The sequence below is a fragment of the Polyodon spathula genome, chromosome 20, assembly GCF_017654505.1.
Source record: "Polyodon spathula isolate WHYD16114869_AA chromosome 20, ASM1765450v1, whole genome shotgun sequence".
NCBI lineage: Eukaryota > Metazoa > Chordata > Actinopteri > Acipenseriformes > Polyodontidae > Polyodon > Polyodon spathula.
Window position 1 is genome coordinate 976,054 of NC_054553.1, and position 25,274 is coordinate 1,001,327.

General features: G+C 42.6%; 1 protein-coding gene across 3 annotated transcripts in view; it reads right to left on the reverse strand.

Moving 5' to 3' along the window:
- Window positions 1–6,427: 6,427 nt before the first annotated feature.
- The window catches only part of LOC121295747 (neuronal PAS domain-containing protein 2-like), a 42,036-nt gene continuing 23,189 nt past the window's right edge, over window positions 6,428–25,274 (reverse strand). For 2 of the 3 annotated variants that reach the window (XM_041220751.1, XM_041220750.1), the window contains exons 2-22: window positions 23,524–23,705; window positions 20,953–21,009; window positions 19,910–20,064; window positions 19,524–19,615; window positions 19,322–19,411; window positions 17,801–17,921; window positions 16,417–16,530; window positions 15,660–15,778; window positions 15,412–15,494; window positions 14,506–14,612; window positions 13,945–14,092; window positions 13,453–13,534; window positions 12,332–12,485; window positions 11,788–11,891; window positions 11,232–11,315; window positions 10,805–10,963; window positions 9,577–9,792; window positions 8,135–8,322; window positions 7,662–7,754; window positions 7,263–7,473; window positions 6,428–7,146 (exon numbers count right to left, since the gene is read on the reverse strand). In XM_041220751.1, the coding sequence (XP_041076685.1) occupies window positions 7,012–7,146; window positions 7,263–7,473; window positions 7,662–7,754; window positions 8,135–8,322; window positions 9,577–9,792; window positions 10,805–10,963; window positions 11,232–11,315; window positions 11,788–11,891; window positions 12,332–12,485; window positions 13,453–13,534; window positions 13,945–14,092; window positions 14,506–14,612; window positions 15,412–15,494; window positions 15,660–15,778; window positions 16,417–16,530; window positions 17,801–17,921; window positions 19,322–19,411; window positions 19,524–19,615; window positions 19,910–20,064; window positions 20,953–21,009; window positions 23,524–23,579 (2,568 nt within the window). In that variant the 5' untranslated portion in view covers window positions 23,580–23,705 and the 3' untranslated portion in view covers window positions 6,428–7,011. The remainder of the gene's footprint in view (window positions 7,147–7,262; window positions 7,474–7,661; window positions 7,755–8,134; window positions 8,323–9,576; window positions 9,793–10,804; window positions 10,964–11,231; window positions 11,316–11,787; window positions 11,892–12,331; window positions 12,486–13,452; window positions 13,535–13,944; window positions 14,093–14,505; window positions 14,613–15,411; window positions 15,495–15,659; window positions 15,779–16,416; window positions 16,531–17,800; window positions 17,922–19,321; window positions 19,412–19,523; window positions 19,616–19,909; window positions 20,065–20,952; window positions 21,010–23,523; window positions 23,706–25,274) is intronic. The other variant, XM_041220752.1, reaches the window with a different exon arrangement.

The following is a 25,274-nucleotide window of genomic DNA, read 5'->3' on the forward strand; positions in this document are numbered from 1 at the left end:
GAATGTGTAGAAGTTTTTATGTTTACTGTAGTAATGATAACACTTTAAAGTCTCACAGGGGGGGGGGCCTTTTCTATCCTCTCCAACCCTCCCTCCGAAAAGCAGAGGCTGTTCTCCTCGTCGACGTGTGGAAACACAAACAGCATCGTTACGTACTGGAGGAACTTGCCTCCAGGAGCTGGATTTTTCACTCTGACAATAAGACAAATTAACCAAAATAAAGGAAAGAACAAACTGGATTTGAACCCTTAACAGTGACTTAACCCACTGTGCCACATCACTTCCATGGAAGATGTTGCTTTTTCATTGTCTATATAGGAAACGATCCAGTTCTTTGAAAATAAGGGACAGAATGACCTGGACTGCTACTGCCCTCCCCCTCTGTCTGTGTGTAAAATAATAGATGTGTGCCAGCGGTGTTTAAAGAATAAAACCAGTGGACAGTCCTATTTATTACCAGAACCACCTCCACTGAGAAGGGGCTTGGACCATATCCTCTACAGACAATGAAAAATTTTTTTTTTGTTTTTATGGAAGGGAGATGGCACAGTGGGCTGATGCACTAGCATGGTGTGCAGTTTGCCCTTGGATGACTGGTTTCAAATCCAGTTCTCTCTCTCCTTTATTTTCAAAGGATTGGTTCATGTAACCTTATAGTCAGTGTGATGCTAATGCTCCCTGTGGGAGCTGGTGGTGCAGTGGCTTAATCCCCTGGCCTTCTCTCCCTGAAGACAGCGGTTCAAATCCAGCTCCTGGAGGTGAGTTCCAGAGGTAAGTAATGGTGAGTTGTAAATAATAATGATGTTAGTTGTGTTTCCACAGATGGAGGAGGAGATGACCTTCCCTGGGGAGGATAGGATAGGATAGAGGGGGGGGGTCTGGCCCCCCCCCACCAGGTAGGAGAGTGGCAGGTGGTTGTGTTGCTGCCTGGTGGGAAAAAGCAACATCTTTCATGGAAGTTGGTTAAAAAAGAAGACTATGATATTCATTAAGAAGACATTTTCTTGGGTGTAGTAGAGACTAATAACATTTATCTTTCCTCCACACCAGGTAGCAACACAGCCACCTTCCACTCTCCTACCTGGTGGGGGGGCCAGACCCCCCCCCTCTATCCTATCCTCCCCAGGGAAGGTCATCTTCTCCTCCATCTGTGGAAACACAACTAACATCATTATTATTTACAACTCACCATTACTTACCTCTGGAACTCACCTCCAGGAGCTGGATTTGAACCGCTGTCTTCAGGGAGAGAAGGCCAGGGGATTAAGCCACTGCACCACCAGCTCCCACAGGGGATCTCAGCGTCACACTGACTATAAGGTTACATGAACCAATCCTTTGAAAATAAAGGAAAGAAGGAGCTGGATTTGAAACCAGTTGATCCAAGGGCAAACTGCACACCATGCTAGTGCATCAGCCCACTGTGCCATCTCCCTTCCATGAAAAAAAAAACTTTATTTTTCATTGTCTATAAGGTAAATGAACCAAGTGTTTGAAAATAAAGGAAGGCAGCTGGATTTGAACCCAGTCCCCAAGGAGAAACAGCACAGCATAATAGTGAATGATCACACTGCACCACCAGAGAGGCAAGCATGGCATACACAATCTTATATCAACCTCTTTATGTTAGTCCTCAGATGCAAAAAGGACTGCTATTGAACTAACTCATTACACCACCTCACTGCTTTAAAAACCATTGCTTTTCCATTGGAACTACAGTACATTCTTTAAAAACAAAGGAGGCTTTCAACCTAGTTCTCTAAACAACAAGCAAGTCTCATATTAATGAATTTGCCCACTGTACCAGCTTGACGCTTCACTAAAGCACCATTTAACATTCTAACTAAAGTACATTTGCAAATTACTTGAAAACAAAAACAGATTCCAGGAACAGCACTAGAGCTGTGAGCAAACCCACAGCACTACCTAACCACACTGTTAAAGTTTGCTTTAATCTATTCGAATTAAAAACCAAATGACTGCAGAACTCAGAGGAAGTGCCGAAGATATTCAGCTGTCATTCCATTGGTATTCAGCTGGAATTCATATTAATTTACTGCCATTATTTTAAAGTGCTACCCTAAAATCCACAACTCTTTCACTACGCCAGAAGTTGGAAAATATACTTAATCTGTTTATTTACAGCTTGGTTTATTTATTTATATATATTTTGATAGTGTTGTGTCAAAACAGCAAAGACAAAAATAAAACACTGCAGCACACATTTTTGAAATATTTATTAATTGAAAAGGTAAACACCACATTTCTTGTACTTGTAACATCACTGTAAACTGGGCTTTACAGTGCTGGTGTTCAGATTGTAAACGTCTTTTATTTTCAAACCCATATTAACAATATGTTACAGCTTGCGCTGTGCACTGAGGATCAAGCCCTAGTAGCAGGGCAATGCCTGTCTCCGATTGCTGTGCAACACCAGCCTGCCGAACACGAGACTAGAAAGAACTTCCCTGTAAGACACTTCAATAGATTTTCTGATTATAAAATACTTTGCTTTAAAACATAAAACATTTAGAAATGTATTTCAATCTACGTAACATCATATAAAATAGACAAATATGTATTCGAATCAGCTTCTTTTATGTACATCGTATAATACAATAGCTACAGTGTTTATTCTGCTGCATTTTTTTTGGCAGAAATGGCTGTGGTTTAGGATCAGGTTTATTAGTATCATTTTTTGTTTTGTTTTGTTTTTTTTTTAACTTCAAGTGCATATTCTATCGTCGTGGACATCATCACAGAACCAAGCAGAAATCTATTGCAAGTCACAATAAATCAAATACCACTTTGCATACCATGAAATAACTGAAGGGCTCTCTACATACCAGCGGCTTAACAGCTGCCCTGTTAACATGTGCGTTTTTAATATCTAGGATGTCCAAAAAAATATTATATATATTACTTTCGGTTTCCTGAATTTGAATTTAATTCCAGAACATAGTAAACTGATGACCAAAGCAAGAATGACCCATGTCAGTTTTTGTTTTTTTTTAGCTAAATTAAGTTATCAAACTAAGCACTGTGTTGGGTTCTAGTGATTCTGATCATTTAAACTTTCTTCCTCAAAAACACCTCTATCTAACTTAGGCACTTTCTGCTCTGGGTCGCTTTCTTCTCCATTATAGACTTGAAACATTCATGGTAATACATAAATATATATATATATATAAATGACATATCTACACACGCATGCACGCACGTTTTTTTGGGGGGGGATATAAAAGGTTCAAATGATTAAAAAATGTTTTTAAAAACTTTTGTGTACATCCCAGTTTTTTTTTTTTCATTTGTCTTCTAGGGCTAAAGGGCATTCAGCCTACAAGGGGAAACACCTGACTAATAACAGGACAGGTGAGCTTCCTTCCGATGCTAAACAACAGCCAGTTTCTGAGTTCTTCCCCACAGGAAGACATTTACCAGATAATAAGCAAGCACACAGTTTTCTTTTTGCACTCACTCACTCACTCACTCACTCACTCACTCACTCACTCACTCACTCACTCACTCACTCACTCACTCACTCACTCACTCACTCACTCACTCACTCACTCACTCCACAAGCTACACAGTTTGAGAACAAAGGAGAGCTTATATACACGTGGCAATTATAGTAACAATTAATTAACACACATTTAAACAAACCCATCATTCCATTAGAGGTAAAACTCAGGTGTTTCCCCTTGTAGGCTGAATGCCTTTAGCCCCAGGGCTACATGTTCGTTCTTTTCCTCTCTCTCTCTCTCTCTCTCTCTCTCTCTCTATATATATATATATATGTGTGTGTGTGTGTGTGTGTGTGTGTGTAAATATAAAAAGTGACTATAACATTGCACAAATTACTTTTTAAAATGAAACATATGGATCTGCCAATTGAAACGATTATAATGAAAGTAAAACATCACAGTTTATCAAGTATATAAAACAGTCTATCCCACCGAGTGATAAGAAATACAGTAAATACAGTGAAGAGACGGTCCCAGGACCAGCGATGAGACCCAGTGGGGTGTGAAAGTCTGACAGTACAGTATTACATTCCACAAGTCTGACATCTCACACACAAAGCGAAAAAAATGATTTGAACTCAGTTACATGTACAAACTTCTGAAACTGGGTTCTACCAGCAAGTCTGACTGCTCCAAAGAAAAGAGAAAAACAGAACACCTAAAAAAAATATATATATATACAAGTGCACAAAACTTAAATAAAATAATTTTCCATTTTGAGAATTTTTATGTATTTTCTGAAAAGGTTAGCAGCGGCTCTTTAAAAATTATTTCAAGAAGCCAGTTAGATTCAAACAGGCCCCTTTTACTGTATATTGTAGTTTTCATTTCAAACTCTAGCAGTGCAACTCACCTGCATGCTACACTATTTAATACAGAAGGGTTTTTTTAAATGGGTAACTGAGGCCACTAAATGTGATACATGGCTGTGGCTCTGGCTTGGCAGACAGTTATCAGCAAGCTGGATCCCCTTCAACTCTCAAAGCAGTTCTTTTTTAAATGCAAGTGTACAGCATAACATCCACTGATGCATTATTAGTGTGCAATGAGTACAGTCCTGTTGGTGGGAGCTCTGGTTTCTTCTAATGGGCACTTCTCTGATTTCATTACCAGAGCCTGCTGGTGAGCCAATCCAGTGGAACTTCTCTTGGGGATTCAAACTGTTTCCATGTTCCAGCAGCGTTCCTGCTAACAATGCATCACGTGACAGGGAGTAAAAACAACGAAGAGACACCTTGAGCCTATTCAGCATAAAGTGCAACGTAAGCACTGGAATGGATGTGTCAGCTAATTAGTGAATGATTAATCGCAGTACATGAGAGGGATTACCCGCATTGGCGAGGTGCAGCAGTCAAAAAGGGTCCCCTAGATAACATTTCTTTGTCCCTGCCCAGCTTTCTCATGCAAAAGGTTGAAGATTAAAGGGGAGGGATTAGGTTGCTGCACCCCAACATGGTGCTGGTGAGCTATCATGTATGCTGTGAGAAATGAAATCAGCTTTCAGGCACTTAGATGAAAACTGAAGTTTAAAAATACTTTGTCATGAAATGAAACAGTATTGAACTATATGCTGGGTATCATTTCTTAATTTCTTTTACTGCTGAATACATCCTTTAAAAGGCAGATGTTTGTCTTTCAGTGAGAGGAATAAAGGATCTGTGCCAGACAGAGAGAGAGGAGAGCTTGAGGCGGAGAACCTCTGCAGAGAAAGGCAGGGTATTACTGAGAGCACTTCAAACAGAACTGGGTCAAGGTATCTGGAATCTGGAGAAGTGTTCTGGGTTGGCATGGTTACAGAATGGTCCCATAATCACATAACTACATGGGTGAATCACTCTGCCTATGTTATATACAATAACAAACGAGCAAACATATTGGTATTGACTTCTTCTCTACCTCATCTGCACACAGTCCAGGATGCAATTATCACTACAGTGAGGACTTTCCTGGTTCAGTAAGCTACAATCACTTCAATAAATAAACTCAACATGATGTTTCACCTGGTTTTACCCTTTGTTCCCTCAAGGGGACACTGACTAGAGCTGGGAGAAGTGAGAGAACTGCAGTGTTGGTTTTCATCACTGTGCTTCTAGCCACTGGAGAACCTTGAGAACGGCAGTGTTGATTCTCATCACAGTGCTTCTGTCCACTAGAGAACCTTGAGAACGGCAGTGTTGGTTTTCATCACAGTGCTTCTGTCCACTAGAGAACCTTGAGAACGGCAGTGTTGGTTTTCATCACAGTGCTTCTGTCCACTAGAGAACCTTGAGAACGGCAGTGTTGATTCTCATCACAGTGCTTCTGTCCACTAGAGAACCTTGAGAACGGCAGTGTTGATTCTCATCACAGTGCTTCTGACCACTAGAGACCTTGAGAACGGCAGTGTTGGTTTTCATCACAGTGCTTCTGACCACTAGAGAACCTTGAGAACGGCAGCGTTGGTTTTCATCACAGTGCTTCTGACCACTAGAGAACCTTGAGAACGGCAGCGTTGGTTTTCATCACAGTGCTTCTGACCACTAGAGACCTTGAGAACGGCAGCGTTGGTTTTCATCACAGTGCTTCTGACCACTAGAGAACCTTGAGAACGGCAGCGTTGGTTTTCATCACAGTGCTTCTGACCACTAGAGAACCTTGTCAGAGCTGAGCTTGAACACATACAGCACACCCACAAGCTAAGGCAGACTTCTTTACAAAATCATCCTTTCAGCTACAATGAACTTTCTCCAGAACAAGCCATCTGTCAAAGAAATAGTCAACAGAATCTTTTACCTGAGCAGTATTTATAAAATTGACTTTAAAAAAAAGACTACTACTACTACTACTAATAATAATAATAATAATAATAATAATAATAATAATAATAATAATAATACATTTTAAAAATCTTTATCCGACGCACCTAGACAAGAAAAAAAACAACAACAAAGAGCCTCAGCAATGGCACTGAACAGTCCAGCACTGTGAGAAAGACAAGCCCTCTCAATGTTGTGAAAATGGAAAATGTTCTACACGTCTGGGGGCAAGCCAACAACACGAGGTATAGAAGCACGCATTGTGACATCAATAACCCCTCCCCCTGCGAAGTTCAGTCAGCTGTCTCGGCCGTTCATCCATACCAGCTCTCTGAGGATTAGGTGAGCACTCGGTTCACAGTCTTTGATGCAACAGGTTCCCCCCCCCCCCCCCTATTACACAGCTATAGGCTCAATACCCCTGCAGCCTTTCACTGAAATGAAGTGCCCGGGCCATTCACACTGTCTGGCTATCACAGAGAACTCTGCAGTAACATTTATAGTAGCACTCATGCTTGCCTGAGACTATGCGGCAGTGGCATTGGTAACTTCTACAGTTGTAAGGCCACCTAAGACAGGTTCCTCTGCTCCCTCTAGTGACTGGGGTCAGTACTGCAGCCCTACACAAAGGAATGCTTCCACCATGGGCTGACCTTCCTCCTCGGCATTGCTTCCCACCCCTGGGGCCGGGGCTACCGGGGGCGCGGCAGGTTGCTGGTCTGATTCTGGGGAAGCAGCTGCTGCTGTTGGGGCTGCTGCTGGAGGTATGTCATGGTGCTCTGTTGCTGGGGGTGCGGTCCACTCTGAAGGGATCCAGGGGGCTGCATCTGCCAAACAGAGGGAGGAAAGTGGATGAGCTCTAAATGCCCCAGAGACCTTGCTGCTGCACTGTGCTCTTCAATTATTTCACACAGGAATTCCTGGACAGATAAAGACAAGTTACCTGAAAGAAGTGATGGTGCTGCTGCAGCTGCAGTGTGTGCTGTGCTGCTTGGGGCTGCTGCTGGTAGACGGGCTGGGTCTGGTGTGTCAGGAAGCTGTTCTGTGGAATCATGATAGGCGATGTGAACACTGGAGATGGCACTATGAGAGCGCTGCAGCTCATTGGCTGCATAGGTAATGAGGGGGCCGTCATCTGCTGATCCGGGGCGTATCTGAGCAGGGACAGGAAAGTAAAAGGGTTGAAGCCGTCAAGCTCACATCAGGTACACTGCATGCCTTTTGTACATCTTTTTTACACACGTGTATATTACTCAACAATTACTATAATTACAAAAAAAACTAAAAACGAGCCCCCAGCAGCTCTGGTAAAGAGAGTGCTTCTGAAGCAGCGTGCCCTCACTTGGTCTGCTGTATGGCACAGCTGCACTGGGAGGACTGCCCGCTCCCGCTGCTCTGTGACACCGCGGGCTGCAGTGGCTGATTCAGCAGCACGCTGTCAAAGGGAAAGAGAAGGGCTTGTTTTTGAAGATAGATTTTTGGTTCTCATAAAAGGTGCTGAATAAGCACTAGAGGCTTAATGCCAATTCATCCAGCGTCACCCATAACTATAAACACTATGAAGAGCGGTTCATTCAGAAATACTAAAAGAAACTTTAGTAAGTTCAATGATAAGTGTTTCATCTTTCTAAATTGAAGATACATTTTTGTTTAAAGAGCTGAAACAAAAATGTAAGCTGATGCAGTCAGAAGGTTATGGTTAGGGTTAGGGTTAGGGTTAGGGTTAGAAGGTAATCACACACACACCTACTTAACATACACAGCACCATCATTTTTCTAACTAGTTTTTTAAATTAAAAAAAAAAGAAAACATACCGTAACTGTGTTTCCTGGTTAAAGTTTGACTCGCTGTGCCTCTGGCCCACGTCCTGGGTCCCCGAGATCTGTCCTGGCTGGGGGTTGGTCTGTGAGAACACCATGGGGTTGCTGTAGAGAGGCATGGTCAGGCTGGCATGTGTCTGTCCAGGCATGCTGGCGTGCTGCAGCATCACTCTGTGCTGGACCTGGAAGGACCCATACGGAGAGTAACCACCAATCAGGAATCTCTACCACACTGTGGATAACTGCGTTAAATTAAGATACCACGTCGTGCTTCAAAAAAGAAAAATGCAAGGGAAGGGCTTGGATCAGCAGCGACGGGCGTGAAATCACTACCGATCTTCTGAAGCCTGCAAAGCTATGGCCAAAGGTTTTGCATCACCTTACAGAATGAACTCATTTTGCTTCAGAAAAGTCAAATGATTACATGATGTTAAATAAAATATCTAAATTATGTTCATATAGTTGTTTGTTTTTTTTTTTTTTTTAACAAATGTCTCAATCCTTAAATTCTAAGTGATGCAAAATGTTTGCCCACAGCTGTATATCTACTGTGAGCACGATACTGTTTAAAACAAACCTTTCAGTGTAAACCACTGCCTCACCTGCCCAGCTGAGCAGAAGTGAGTTCCTGTGCCGAAGGGTACTATTAGTTTGCAAACAGCTCTGACATTTGGTTCACATTATTTTAGGATGTCCTCAGCGAATTGAATTACACAGAGACCACTGACCTGACAATGCTAAAAACAAAGTGATTATTACATCAGCCTACAGCGTGCGTCATCTTGACCACGCACAAAATATTGGAAAAAAATAGCTCTTTCTGAATGAGTGCTAACGACGTAATTTAACATCAACAAACTGTAACAAAAAAAAAACTAAAAAAGAACTGATTTGGATTCAATGACTCATCTTGTTAATAAAAAGTACTTTCAGTAACCTGACACCAGGGTGTTTAAACTGATAGAGGAGGCAGCTGGGATCAGAGAATGTGACAGCTGATGAAAGGGTTGGGACAAATCTAGCTTTTATGACACTGATATTTAAACATTTTCATGTCATTTTCACCTTGTGCCAAGAAGGGGGCAATATTTCTTCTTTATTAATAGAATGCAGTTCACAAATGTAAAGTAAAAGAACCACAGTGCTTTTGAATGCTAGAGTCATCCTGATTCAAACCTGCACTGCGTTAGACTATCACTCTCCGAGGGAGCCAAGGATCACAAGATCTCTCGGCACAGACTGGGGTGACAGCTCACAGCCACAAAGCCACCAAGGAACGTCACTCGAGACTCTGCAGCTATCAGACTCATTCTACATGCCACATACCCTGCATCCACAGTACAGAGAATGTCTTCCTGTGCAGAGGTTCATGCAGAGTTTAATCAAATTCAGCATTTCATTAGCCTGCCCACTCACTGGTTCCCTAGGCTCAATACCTGCGGCGAAGCTGTGCTGGACTCCCTCAGTGTGAGCGTGTGAGGGGAGGAGCTGTGTGGGCCGCAGTACTGCTCCGATCCCATCAGGGCAGGGGGCTGCTTGGAGAGGCCCTGGGCCTGCCTGATAACCCCAGACTGCTGCTGATGCGCGGGCCTTCCTGGGCCCTGGTGCTGTATAGTGCTAAAACTCAAAGGGGCAGGCGGCTGCATAAACATCTACAAAGAGACAAGAATGAAGCCATCATCTAGAGCTACTGAAAAAACTCTCGGGCAACTGGCCTAAGTGGTCAGCACAGAAGTGCAGTCTGATGTGTCAAGGCACTGACCTCTCTGAGCAGGAATCCGTTCACTCCTATTGCAACATTCCCCCATTAAAATGGGTTTAAAAACAGTGGAACTGGCTGGCTTCAATAGGCTCACGCTTTCAAACCAAAAGCGTGTGGCAGCATTAGCAGAAATCATTTTATATGCTTGTTTATGCTTGTTTACACAGGCTCATTTATGCTTATTTATGATGCAATGGGAGTGACCAGATATTCCTGCCCGGGAGCCTGCAGTGCTAGCAATGTGAGTACAAACACTGGATCTGGTTTACATATAAAGACCTGGCCTCTCCATAATGATTAAGGCAGATAAGATCTGATGACTGTAACCCTAAATAGCACTTTTCGCGGGAGTCTGCAAGCCAATTTGTGCCGCGTTACACATGCAGTTCACCCTTGTAGCTCTGTAGCACATAATAAATCTGGTGGGCCCTATATCCCAGGACACAGCTGGAACCTTTTAAATTCAGAGGCAAAGTCTGTTTATATTCGCTTTGATCTTCTTATGAAATACAGAAGGATTGGGGTAATAAAATAAAACATCCTATGAAGTTCGTAAACATTAAAAGAAAAATGTAGACAGTCTTTTGGGCAGCAAGCGTTTTTTTTAACCTTCACTCTAGAGTGGTGTGGTTGTCACTAGTTTATTGTTTGCAATTGCTGCAGTATTTTTATTCCATCAGCATGCTGGGGTGCTTTCAAACGCATTCCACTGGGGGAGGGGGGGTCTTTCTAGGACTACAATATGGATCCACTTTCTTAACAAAGCAAACAACAAAGAGCTGTGATAAAGACAAATGGTTTCAGGGATTTCTGGCATTAAATAATTGTGCCCAAGAGTTCTCCGATAATTCTGTTACTTGGTACTGAAGGAGTTGTGTGAGACCCTCGTCCTCACGGCGTACCTGCAGATTGGAGTCCTGCACCAGCTGCAGCTGCTCCTTGATGTCGTGCAGCTCTTGCTGCTGGGTCTTGATGTCAGCCTGTAGAATCCGCGTGCGCTCCTCCAACTGCTCCTTCAGCTGATGCATCACCCCCAGTGGGGCAGGAAACTGGAACACGGGCTGGTGAAACACACAGGCACCCACGAGAGGCAAGTGAGCAGGGAGCATCTCAACACTCACTAGTGTATGAGCTGTGTATAAATGTGCAAACACACACACAAACACGCACACGCAACCCTGAAAACATTTGTAAAAATGTTATTTAATACACAGTTCATCAATATATATGCCAAAATGGTTTCCAAGAGGTCTAGGAAGTGAAACGTCAAGGTAGCTGTCGTATGACCCAATCAACACCTCTGACAAAGAGGTCTAAACATACACCCACCATGACTGGGAGCTGGCTGCAGGAGGATGGGGGTGGGTGCTGCTGGGGATGCAGGTCAGAGGGGGTCTGAGGCGGCAGCAAAGCCTGGAGTCACCGATACATAAAACAAAAGAGTTAGAGACGTGGGCACAGCACAGTGGACACAACGCCATGGACACAGTGCAGAGCACACGCACACACACACACGCACACACGCACACACACACACACACACACACACACACACACACACACACAGACAGGGTCCAGGCAAACTGCAGCAAACACACTCACATCCGTGCATCTCTACAAAGAAAGTGATTCATGAGCGAGGAAAGCCTATAATTGAGATGTCCTCAATAAAAAATGGCTTCCTTGCTGTATGACAGTCAGTGTGCAACATGACAAGTCGCTCATGACATCATTCCAAACCACACTCTCTGAATATTCACACATCCTGGGCACAGCGTTTCACACAACAGCAAGGCTCTTCTAAAGCCTGCTGCAGTGGATTTATAGACCTAGCCATGCCATTAGGAGCCTGTGTTTCCTCCCAGGGGTGTTGCGTGTGACTCACCTGGGAGCTGCTGGCCTGTATTCGGGATGTGGTCATTTCCGGCCCCAAGGACACAGACTGACAGGACGGGGTGGCTGTTTCTGTGAACCCGAGAGAGGAGTTTGCTGTATGAAACAAGCGGGAAGGACAGGATGTAAGAGTAACGTACAGTACATAGTGCTTCACACAGCAAGGATAAGAAACACATAGAGAAGCATTTGGACAAGCTCCACCCACAGCAAGAAGAACAGCATCTCATCAGAAATGCACAAGGGGGTCTCAGCAAAGCTCAGGGAACACAGGCCACTGGGACTGCATATATATATATATATATATATATATATATATATATATATATATATATATATATATATATATATATATATATATATATATATATATATATATAGATATTAATATACATTTGAGTTGATCCTTTTAAAAAGGGATGACCAATAAAACCTTAATTATACGTCTTGTATGCAAACCAGCATGGCCGTTCACACTCCAGTAATAACTCAGATAATGAGGGAGTTACATAAACAGGTCCCTGGCTGTGACCTACATGCAGAGTCTGAGATGGCGGTGTGCGAGGACTTGCGTGAACTGGGAGACGACACCGAGCGAGTCTGACTGACCCCGAGCTTCTCCCTGTGAGTCTCCCTGGGTGCTTTCTGTGTGTTCCCACACTGCCGGATATCCACGTACACCTCGTGACTCTGTGGAAAAAACAAGAGGAATCGATGCAGTCCAGACATCATGAGCAGCACTCACTGTGCTCCAGAGGAACCCCGGCAGTCTTCCATCCTTCACATCTGAAGGGGGCTCTGGAGTGATACCCCAATGGGGGCTCCTCTCTCCAGCCAAGCATCCTAAACCGTGCCCTACTACTTCTCAGCCACGCTCTGCACCGGAATGTCTCACAGCAACAGACCATCAGACCATGCAGCCTGCTACTGAACTTCCTTCCTCTTCAGCTGGGTGTCCTGAAGTGAGTATGATTACCATTCCAGTGCTGGCTCCCATTCCTGCAGTGCAGTCTGTGGAACCCCTCCTGAGAATGCGGCTGGAAGTGCTGACACCCCCTAACCTGTCTAAGGGGTTCTCTAACAGACCTGCAGACAAACAGGACTTCATCGGGTGGAGAACAACAAGAAAAGAGCTGGAACACTTTAACAGGAACGCTATCGCTACTTTGCTCCTGAAGTCACTGAGCAATTTGGTGTTTTCTGTACTGGAGAGTTGCTTCACAATTCTGTTAAATAATATGTCTTCAATATTGCTCTTGTACAGGTATTCATAATGAATCTAGAGCTGCTGCTGCATTTTTTAACGTGTGTAGGGGTGCTGTGTTAATTTAGTTTGACAGTTTATTAATGTTAATTGTTACTTTATAGTTTATTAACATACACTTGCCTATTGCTTCTCTTACTTGTTCAGTTCATTTCATATGTTGAGGCACATGCATCATGACAAGTAACACATTTATTTATTTCTTATTGGTTCATGTTGTGCCTGGTGGTCAACTCCGTCGTACAGAACACACTAAGAAAACACTTTGCCTGCTTCCCCAGGGAAGTTCTCTTAGCCGGAGACGACTGTATTATAACTCACTACAATGTCATTGTAATAAACGGCTACTGTTTTGGATTATGTTGACGCTTATTCACATGACTTGAACGATACCTTAATGGAGGAGGAAGCCATTTCTGATGCCGTCTCCTCGAGACCCAGCTCTCTCCTGCGCTCCGCCCGGACCTCCGCATAGCTGGAGAGAAACAGTTCAGTATTGAGACAATGAATGCTGAGACAAACCTTTGCTGCTTCCCTTAACGACCCTGAACCAATGACCAGTGTACTACAAGGCTGCTTTTTACATAGGGAATGCATGGTCTTTCAATGCAAGGTCAACCCATTAGTGACTCACTAGATAAGAACAATTCATAACAACTCCAGCAACAGGCATGAGGTCAACCCAATTCCACATACTCTTTTTACAACAGGGTTCACCAGGAAAGGCTTTCGTTTCCCATTATTACACTGCAGTAAGGGATATAAGGGTTTCTATATATTTTAGTCGAAGGTCTTTCAAAGTGTCTGGGATTTGTGTACTTTGCAGCTCAATGCCTGACAGACGGCCAGCGTTGGCAGTAGATGGCGCTGTGACACCGCTCTCACCTGACCACAGTGTGCGTGCACACTATGAACTCTGGCTTGGAGTTCCACTGGTGATAGGTGATGTAGTAATGAGTCTGCATCCAAATCCACTGCTGACCTTTGGTGAGGAAGCGGTAATAGCAGGACTTTCCCTTCCCGAACTGCATCACTGCAACACAACACAAACACATGGCAGACACGGCCATGCAATCAGCAATTTAAACAGAACCCTGTTGTATATGGGAGCAATGCAAGATTCAATAATGAGGTCTATTTAACAGATCTTAACAGTAGTGGATCTAAAAATGTCCACTGTTTAAATAAATAATAAAGGGAATTAGTTTAGTTTATTTTTGGCAGGAAGGTTAATATTTTAATGATTTAAATTACTGTGACATTTAGAATTTTTGATTATGATTATTTATAGTAGTGAAAAACTACGATTAAGTATAAAATATAATTTAGCTCACTATAAGATTTTTTGCTTTGTTTTTGTTGGTGCATTAAAACAACAGCTAAGCTGTTTTTCGGATCATGTTATAACAACAGGTAGCTATCCAGCCCAATGTGGAATTCACTTACACTGTTCATGACACCGGGCGAGAAGCTCCAGGTCATCAACATGATAGTAATCATAGCCAGAGGTGCCCAGAACCTCGAAGGGTAAGTAACCTATAATGGGAGAGGCCCTGCAGAGAGAATAAGACAAGACAGTTAGTGTACATCCTCTGAACAACAGCAAGCCAATCGGATTACTCCATTCACTCGGAACACCAGCAAGCCAATCGGATTACTCCATTCACTCGCCACCCTCCAGTTTATAAAGCAGCATGGGAATGCTAAAACATACACATAAAAACAATTCGGGGCATTTGCTTTTAACAGGACATGTCTGGATTGACATCTTATTTGTAAGGCATTCCAATGATTTCATTATCTTTCTTTAAAAAGGACTGGCGCATTGTTCCAACCTTCAGTAAAACAGATTTGATTACAGATAATTTGTTGTGATTATTTCATGCTGATGTAATAAATGGGCTTCCTAGCTCTGCAAATCAAACCCATTACAAGTGTTTGTAGCCTCAGTGCACTGATTTCCAATGCTAACCCTGCAGCCCCTTGGAAAGAATCTCACTGCAGCACGGTGTGCTTGTGCATAACAGTCCCCAGTTATCTCACTGCAGCACGGTGTGCTCATGCAGAACAGTCCCCAGTTACCTCACTGTAGCCTCTGGAAGGGCTGGAGTGGAAATTAGCCATTAGGAAACTGAAGCATGTCCACTTTTATTCTGCCGGAAGTAACTTACGTGGGGTCCATTTGAATAGACGTTCCAGGTGGGAATAGCAGTGCTATAGCAGGGACTGACTAAGTAAAAAACTGTCCCCGGACCAATTCCACTAGTTTGGACTAGAAACACACCCACACAGACTGAATCCACGAAGTAAAGAAAATGGATATATATATATATATATATATATATGCCTTACCTGTGGTCTAGAAATAGGAACTTCCATTCTAAACTGTGCCGTGATGTGAATTCATCACAGGGCTCTTCAACATTGCACATATCCTGACAACACAGAAAGAACAACGGTAAAAAATCTCACCAACTCACATCAAGGTAACACTGGGAAAGATTTTATAAAAGGCATGGCTATACAGAGCAGTGAATAAGAAGCAGGGCTGCAAATGTGTGATAAAATTGCTTGAGGGAAAGACATGCTGACACTCTTACCTTTAAAAAGGGAGGCGTGACCAAGCGGACAGTGGCGACAAGGCAAACCTGCTCTTCAGCAGACGAGCGGATTGTTCTTGGTATTCCCAGCTCGAAGCCATTACAAGACGATGCAGGCACTGTGAAAGTGCAAACACAGCGTTTAACATTGTTATCGGTCTCTCTTCTGTTGTGCTGAGAATCATTTGATCCTTCTCTTTTTTTTTTTTTAAAGATATATAAATATTTCAGATACAGCGCTGTAGATGAACGGCTGCATCATGTTTCCTTTGCTTTAGGTCACATGGTCTGACTGCAGCTATACCAGAAAAGAAACAATCTTTCGCCTTTAGTTTTTTAAGATATCTGCATATTCCAAACTGAAAAAAAAACACGTTATAACACAGCTAGTGCTAACAACACAGCTAGTGCTAATAACACAGCTAGTGCTAACAACACAGACAGTGCTAATAACACAGCTAGTGCTAACAACACAGATAGTGCTAATAACACAGCTAGAGCTAACAACACAGATAGTGCTAACAACACAGACAGTGCTAATAACACAGCTAGTGCTAACAACACAGACAGTGCTAATAACACAGCTAGTGCTAACAACACAGATAGTGCTAATAACACAGCTAGAGCTAACAACAGGGTTAGTTCAGCACTGTTAAAAGTTTACACCCGAATCAGGAAGAATGTTGCAGCTATTTTAAATGAAAAAGAGCTAATGTTACCTTAAACTTTGGAAACAGATGTGAGACTGAACACCTACCATAGTTGTGGTATTTAAAATCTCCTACGAATTTCACATGTTCATATGTAGGGTGTTCCTTTGGGTCGATGCTTCCTCTGGCTAAATGACAGAAGAATTCAATATGGGTCTCATCTGGAAAAGAAACCCAACAGGGTGTTACAGTTTACTCAGCACTGCCACTAACGCGAGGGCAGACAGAAACTTTGTGAACAGGAACCTTATCAAGCACTTCGCTGGTGTTTCAATAACACTTCTCCCCACCACCGTGCACATTGTTCCCATGCTTCCAGGACGCAGTGCAGGGAAAGCACTTTGCATCAAGAGAACACCTGCAGCTGGCACTCTCAACGTGGACACGCTGGCAAAGCGCTTCACACACAATGGGGACTGCAGGGGAGGACGCGCACGGCCAGCAGTGGGGGTGTTGTGATAAAAAGCACAGTATCTCCACACATGCATCACGAAGCTCATATTTGCCTCGGGTCTGTTTAAAGAATCACAGACTCGTTTTCAGAGGTTCTGGTCTGTAAAAGCCCATCTGAGTCACACCAGGTCATGCTAGTATGTGATTAAACTCAGAATCTGCTGGTAATCCTTGTCTCATGAAAGTTTACTGTAGTATACACAGGCACAGGCACAGACAGCATGGTAATGCACAGGCATGTATGGCGAACAATGGCTAACTAAAATCACTGTACACATTTACCATAGAGAAAGGAAAAACTAAAGCTGTCACTGATAATCAGAATAATGGGGGTGACTGTTAGAATCCTCACATAAAGAATACCGAAAACACAGAAAAATACACAGTGTGATCTATTTAAAACCACACTAGCCACCCACCAAAGGGAATACATTTAACACACTCATCTTTCACTACTGCGTCCCCAGTGACCTGTCATTGTAATACACCCTTGTTTAACCCTGTGTCACAGCCCTTGTGCTTCTATAACAGTATGCAATCCACCCAGCTGATACAGACCTGTGCCACTGATGCAATACTGCACTGTTCAATCACTGCCAGTCATTAAGGTTATTCTCTCATGCAAAAAAAAATGTAAACATGTTTACTTCCCAAACCACTCTCGCTGAGCACCACTGAGTTTGAGGTTTAATTCATGAAACTAACTTTCAACGCTGCAGCAAACATCAAAGGGAATGCGAAAGGTCACCATGGCGCTGCTTTGAACAGTCTTCCTGTGGGAAATGTTTTTTTTTTCTCCTTTTTATGCTATGTGGAAACAAGTGTAGTGTCTCTGGAGGTTAAGACTTCTTCTAATCTACAGGTTTTTGCACTTTGCTTTAAAACCTCTTCTCTGAAAGTTGAGCAATTTAATAATTGTATCTCCTCATCCCAAATCCAAAGCTCAGGCCTGCCTGAACCAGTTCTCTAGAGACTCACGTTCCAGGAAATCGGCAGCGATGGGGTCTGTCGGGAGCACGTGTGACGATAGCAGCTTGTACACCTCCCCGTGTTCAAGATCAGGAAGAAAGTTCAAGATGTTTTGGTCCACCATATCTGACTGATACAAAAGGACACTTTGTCATCTTCGACTGTCACAGTAAAACCAGAGCAAACAACAGCAGAGTGTAGTTAAAATTGAGTTGAATGTGAAGCTGAAGACTATACACTTCGATTGGGGTTAAAATAATACGGTTTTAGTGACCTACAGTCTAGCTTCCTTTAGTTATTCTTCTAATGGGATGACTTGATCAGAAAATCATTACATGGCACTCCTGTACAAAATATCAGGTAAACATTAACCCGCACAATCGTGGCACAGCTCTTAGATGAATGAGTCTGCTCTAACAGTTTAAAACAACAACAACAACACAGAATGCACTGTAGCTGACAAATGAAGTGGAGGTCAAAACTACAGCACTGTGATCGTATAGTACCCAGAGTTACATTAAACTGCAGTTACGCTGCAAATCAATCTGCTTTAGTAATGACTGCTTGTTCATTCAAGCTGCATAAACATGCAACATTAAATCAAATAAGGTTTTAGATGTATTTATTAATTAACTATCTTACAAACTAATTAGTTGCTTCATTTAAGAGTGCAGCTTGATAGCCAGCAGCGAGACTCTACTCTTATTCCTGAACTGAATGCCAATAAGAACTGAACAGCAGGTGGGCTTGCACTCTGGTGCAGTAGCTAAGAAACAGCAGGCAGTGTCACAGAGTTCACAGCAAAGCTAACTGCATGCGGGTTAGGAAGGAATTAAGGGCAGTTACTGCAAACAGTGCCTGCTTGTGAGCACACATATTAAAGCTCCAGTCTGTCCTGTGTGGTGAAACAGGTTACAGTGCATCTGTGGCACTTTCAGTCAAAATGATTCTTATACCAGACCGACGATGAGATAGATAGATAGATAGATAGATAGATAGATAGATAGATAGATAGATAGATAGAGATAGATAGATAGATAGATAGATAGAATTCAATTCATACCTGAAACGTCAAACTTCAACGCCCCATCCCCCCAAATGTACAGGGTCAGCCTGCCTTGGAACTAAACGTAGAAGAGTACACCTCTAGCGGGGAATTAATGCACTGAGGTAAATAGTTGCTATTATAAATAAAGGGAGCCAATTCAATCCTGATTTTGCCTCCAGTAATTATTTTTATATATTTTTCCTTTGTTAGTTTTGATCTCAGGGCTTAGCCAGCTGTCAAACTACTGTGACTTGATCCAGGAGTTTGAACTTGACACTAAACTGCAAATCGCTTATTTTTTAGTTCACAACGACAAAAAAAGAATAAATATTATTTCATTAAGTCAAACAGTGTGTGTCCTCCGATATCCCAAGATTGAACAATTCTAGCTATGCTATGCTATGGTTTTGTGTTTGCTAAGCAGATTTGTTCAGGACACATGACCGGTGTATTTAAGGGAGGTTTCTATACAGCCCACTTACCGGTAATTGCCCAATGAGTGAGGAAACACTGTCAGATACATATATAATGTTTCCATCTGTAGTAAGCGCTATAAGAAAGCCATCCAAAGCCTAGAAAACAAAGTGAACCTTCTTTAACACGTGTAAATGAAATCAGTGACAAATAAAATAATGAGGCAATTTGCAAGGGATCTCTCAGGGGTTAATGAGGCCAGAAGAGCACCTCCAACATCAGCTGGGTGAACTCCTCATTACTGAGGAACGACGGCTTCCAGTCCTGCTTGATCTCACACGACTCAGTCTGCGCTGTGATTTCTGAAACGAGAATGGACAGACATTCAGCACAGACAAGAGGAGGAGATCCAGTGCTTAGTGTCGTAATCTAGCCTTCTCACCTCTGTGTCACACACAGCACTGATAAGAAGAACACAGAGGCTAAACACATCACAGTCAGATCAGAGGCAAGTGTTCGTCATAAACAAAGATCAGGGTTAGGAAAAACAAATGCTGCACTATGAAAGTAGCTCCTGTTGAGATGTAGTGCAAACACTGGAGCGCTCTGCTTTCTACCGAATTATAACTGTGTCCAGAGGCATCGCTGCCCCACACCTTTCTGCTTTTGGAGGAAGTCAATGGTCCGCTGAAGGATGGTTGACTTGTCCATCTTGCGCGGGTGACCCTGACCCTGGAGCATGGTGCAGAGCTCCTTGATGAGCACATTGAACTGGTCTCGTCTCTTCTTCTCAGATTTGTTGCGTGATGCCCTATTGCAATGGTGACAAAAGGAAATCATTAGAAAAAGCACAGCCTGAGCAGCACCCAGAGCTTCGTACAATCAGCCTAACGATGGACCTTCGAGATTAGCAGCAGTGCAAACCAGACGCTCAGAGAATGAGGCAACACAATTGCAGATAATACATTTTAATTTCTTTAAACAAGACTGGTTTACATAAGAAAAGCATATAATGACATATAATTACTTCACACTGTACTGTGATCATTAGAAAGAATTCAGCCTTGTCCCTAATTCCCTAAAGCCAACCCATTTTTTGTTAATTTATTAGTATTAATATTTTTATTAAGCCTAATTCAGGGGGGAACATTTATGACATGATAATGCTCCAAAAAATAAGGGAGAGCAAATTATTAAGTTTCTGGTGTGGAACAAAAGAAGCAATACATTCTGTCCTTATTACTTAATTCTTCATTGATTTAAATACCTGTAAGGTGGAAGATCTTGTTTACAAGGGTGTCCCAGGAGAGACCACAGAGAGCTGCAGGCGCACCCATTGGTTATTTAGACATATACAAGCATATGGAATCTATTCTTTAATAATAATAATAATAATAATAATAATAATAATAATAATAATAATAATAATAATAATCTCTTAAAATACCCCTATACAAGGGCTTTGAGAAAAGGGGAAACTTGGGGAGATCACTCCAGGCTGAGCTGCCCCCAGGCTGAACACACACAGCAGCCAGTCTTGTTTCAGGTGTGCAGGTGAAGCACTTGCTGCAGGAGACTCTTTCTGCTCTAAGCATGCTGCTCTCCACTCCAAGACATGCCCACGCTGAGGTGACATCAGCTAGTGCACAATGAGCAACAGCAGGAAGCACCCGGCTACCCAAGGAGAGAGGAGAGTTACCTCTTTGCCCTGTCCTTCTCATCTTCATCCATCAGGTCATCGACACAGCTGCTGGAGCTGCAAGAAAACAAACCGTTCCCATTGAGAAGGGAGCAGTAACCATGACGACCAGTCTCGGACTCTCACAGTACAGGGAGTGTCACAGTTTTGTTTTTCAGTTTGTTAGATATTTTTGCAAAGTGTCTGAAGATGCTTCTACATGAAGGATGCTAAATGGATGAAGCTGGTAGAATATGGGCTTGTATGGTAATGTTAATGGATGAAGCTGGTAGAATATGGGCTTGTATGGTAATGTTAATGGATGAAGCTGCTAGAATATGGGCTTGTATGGTAATGTTAATGGATGAAGCTGGTAGAATATGGGCTTGTATGGTAATGTTAATGGATGAAGCTGCTAGAATATGGGCTTGTATGGTAATGTTAATGGATGAAGCTGGTAGAATATGGGCTTGTATGGTAATGTTAATGGATGAAGCTGGTAGAATATGGGCTTGTATGGTAATGTTAATGGATGAAGCTGGTAGAATATGGGCTTGTATGGTAATGTTAATGGATGAAGCTGCTAGAATATGGGCTTGTATGGTAATGTTAATGGATGAAGCTGCTAGAATATGGGCTTGTATGGTAATGTTAATGGATGAAGCTGCTAGAATATGGGCTTGTATGGTAATGTTAATGGATGAAGCTGCTAGAATATGGGCTTGTATGGTAATGTTAATGGATGAAGCTGGTAGAATATGGGCTTGTATGGTAATGTTAATGGATGAAGCTGGTAGAATATGGGCTTGTATGGTAATGTTAATGGATGAAGCTGCTAGAATATGGGCTTGTATGGTAATGTTAATGGATGAAGCTGCTAGAATATGGGCTTGTATGGTAATGTTAATGGATGAAGCTGGTAGAATATGGGCTTGTATGGTAATGTTAATGGATGAAGCTGGTAGAATATGGGCTTGTATGGTAATGTTAATGGATGAAGCTGGTAGAATATGGGCTTGTATGGTAATGTTAATGGATGAAGCTGGTAGAATATGGGCTTGTATGGTAATGTTAATGGATGAAGCTGGTAGAATATGGGCTTGTATGGTAATGTTAATGGATGAAGCTGCTAGAATATGGGCTTGTATGGTAATGTTAATGGATGAAGCTGCTAGAATATGGGCTTGTATGGTAATGTTAATGGATGAAGCTGCTAGAATATGGGCTTGTATGGTAATGTTAATGGATGAAGCTGCTAGAATATGGGCTTGTATGGTAATGTTAATGGATGAAGCTGCTAGAATATGGGCTTGTATGGTAATGTTAATGGATGAAGCTGGTAGAATATGGGCTTGTATGGTAACGTTAATGGATGAAGCTGCTAGAATATGGGCTTGTATGGTAATGTTAATGGATGAAGCTGGTAGAATATGGGCTTGTATGGTAATGTTAATGGATGAAGCTGGTAGAATATGGGCTTGTATGGTAATGTTAATGGATGAAGCTGCTAGAATATGGGCTTGTATGGTAATGTTAATGGATGAAGCTGCTAGAATATGGGCTTGTATGGTAATGTTAATGGATGAAGCTGCTAGAATATGGGCTTGTATGGTAATGTTAATGGATGAAGCTGGTAGAATATGGGCTTGTATGGTAATGTTAATGGATGAAGCTGGTAGAATATGGGCTTGTATGGTAATGTTAATGGATGAAGCTGGTAGAATATGGGCTTGTATGGTAATGTTAATGGATGAAGCTGGTAGAATATGGGCTTGTATGGTAATGTTAATGGATGAAGCTGGTAGAATATGGGCTTGTATGGTAATGTTAATGGCGCAGGAGCAGGTTCCTGTGCACAGTAGTTACTCTTTTTTCTTTCCGCTGACTTGGCTGTCCAGACCTGTACACAGATAAGCAGCTCTCTAAGGACAGCTGCACAAGGATTAGAGTGCTCCAGTTATGTACGTGTGCCACTGCTAATTTGAGATCTTCTACATATGTTCTAAAAACAGAGCCCTCCTGGTGACTTGTTGCTGCACAAATGGATCCCAGGCCTGATCCCAGATGCTCCTGATTAAGAATACTGGCAGGGTTTAGATTGTCACTATCAACGCTTTACAAGAAAGTACAGTAGGAGCACAACCTTCTGGTCTCTACACTAGCAGGTCAAGTTGCACAACTGTGCTCTGGTCCTGCAGCAGAGGCTAGTAACCTGAAACACAGCGAGTGCTTACTAGCACACACTTGACCAGTATATTTAATATTAAAGCATAAGATACTGTAGGCAATCCTTCTACGCCCGTAAGGGGAGATCTCACTCTGTCTGTATGTCTGACTGTTACTCAGAGGCTGGAGAAAAGGAAGCAAAGTAGAAGAAGGTTTTCATGCTTGCTTCCTTAAAGCCCCTCTGATGAAGTGCTCCCCGAGCGAGCACCTTAACCACTGCACAAAACAACCAGGCTGGTTTGCAGGAGCAGTTAAAGAGCTTGCAACCCGATCTAATCAGCATGGGTCAAAATCTGTTAAGGGCAGTTCATCACACATCAACACTGCCGGGGACACAGAAAAACCTGTGAGCGAGACAAGACTTACTCCCATTCTCTCCCTCTGGACGGACAGCAGCTCCCAAACTCTGCAAGGTTTTCCATGCTCACTGCCACTCCTGTAGCAGCCCTCTGTGAAGTCTTCCTGTTCCCATTCAGGTTCCCTGCCTACGGTTCTCTCGAAGTCTGAAACTATCCCCTCCTTTCACCTGTTCCGATATAGATCAGGATCTGAAAGAAACAGAACAACGTCAGGAACACAGAGGTATAGGGGTATACTTATAGGGGTGTAGTGTCACAGGAAAGTCCTACTACTATACAGCTTCTTTACAGCCTTGGTAGTTTCCCTGGACTACATTGCTTTTCAGTTAAATTAGAGACATGCTCCAAACAGGCGATTAAAGTTCAACAGACCCTTGAGATAAAAGCTAAAGTGGTGATCAACCTGTTTCAGGCTTTTTCCTGTGATGTTTAGTTTACAACGGGTTATTGCGAGAAGATTCTCCTTCTACATACCACAGAGGAGAACAAAGGGGTCTCTGATACAAAGAAAAGATGGATATATTTGGAGGATTATTTACAGCTTTAAAACAAATAGTTCTTGAAATTTCTGAACCAATGTTATCTGGCAGTTTTACTGTTTTTCCCTAAACCTTTCCTACTGTAGATCATTCGTCCAGGCTCCCTATTTAAACTATAGGGGCTGTTTTAATAAACAGCACTCTGAAATAAGAGAACAAACAAAGAAACCCTCTCTGAAACTGGTGAGCAAGGTTTCCTGAAATGCTAACTTAATTTAACTAACCAACAAACAGGTGAATCAGCATCGACAAGGGTGTCGCCCTGGACTCTTCATCAGCTTCAACACACATTACTCATGATCTTTACTGGAGATTGAATTCTGAGCCAAACAACTCCGTAAAACGCAACAGAAATGAAAGATGTGGGACTTAAACTGCCTTGACTGCCTTAAGTGCTAGTGAAATTGCTGCTAGCCATGACCAAGCGGTACTATAAAATGAGCCTGTTCCTGATTGCATAATGACATTGACGAAGCCTACATGAGATTTCCTGTAAACCTTTAGAATTATGGCTGCTGCTAATCCCTGTTACTTTCCAGAGCGACATGCTGCTTGTAACACAATACGATCACTGCACATGTCACTCTCAGTAACCCATCACACTGGATTTAAAACTGGACTGGATCTTTCAGCTAGAAACCTGACCCACACAGGTCACAAGTCTGTTATATACTGTCCATGCCAGACATACCCTGTCCTACAGCCAGCTACAAAACACTGGTCAGGACAGAACAGTGCAGGGCAACAGCGGGCAAACCAGATATTAAAAAGAAACTCTGTCAACGCAATGTCAAACGATTGACATGTCTTCAATTAAGAGCGATTGAGAAGGACTTCCTCTGATCCCTACAGAATCCCTTTATAAAAGTTCACAATGGTAATTTTCCCATGCTTATCACATGCATTTACTATACTTTACCACATTAGTTTAGTTTAGATTAGTGTCAGCCTCTGCTTTCCTTAGACTGTGATCCACACAAACCCAAGTAGCCATGTCTTTGCTTGTTTCACTTGGGTTTATGACACCAATGGCCCTCAGAGCCCACCCACAAGCAGCACGCAGGCGTCACAAAACTCCCTTTTAAAAACCTACTGTATTATTCAAAAGACTGTCGAAGTATAAGCAATGCTGACCAAAACAAAACAGACAACCAAAACTATATAGCTACACCTGCTCATGAAATTCAGAAAGCACTGCGAGCAGCAATGTAGCACGCTG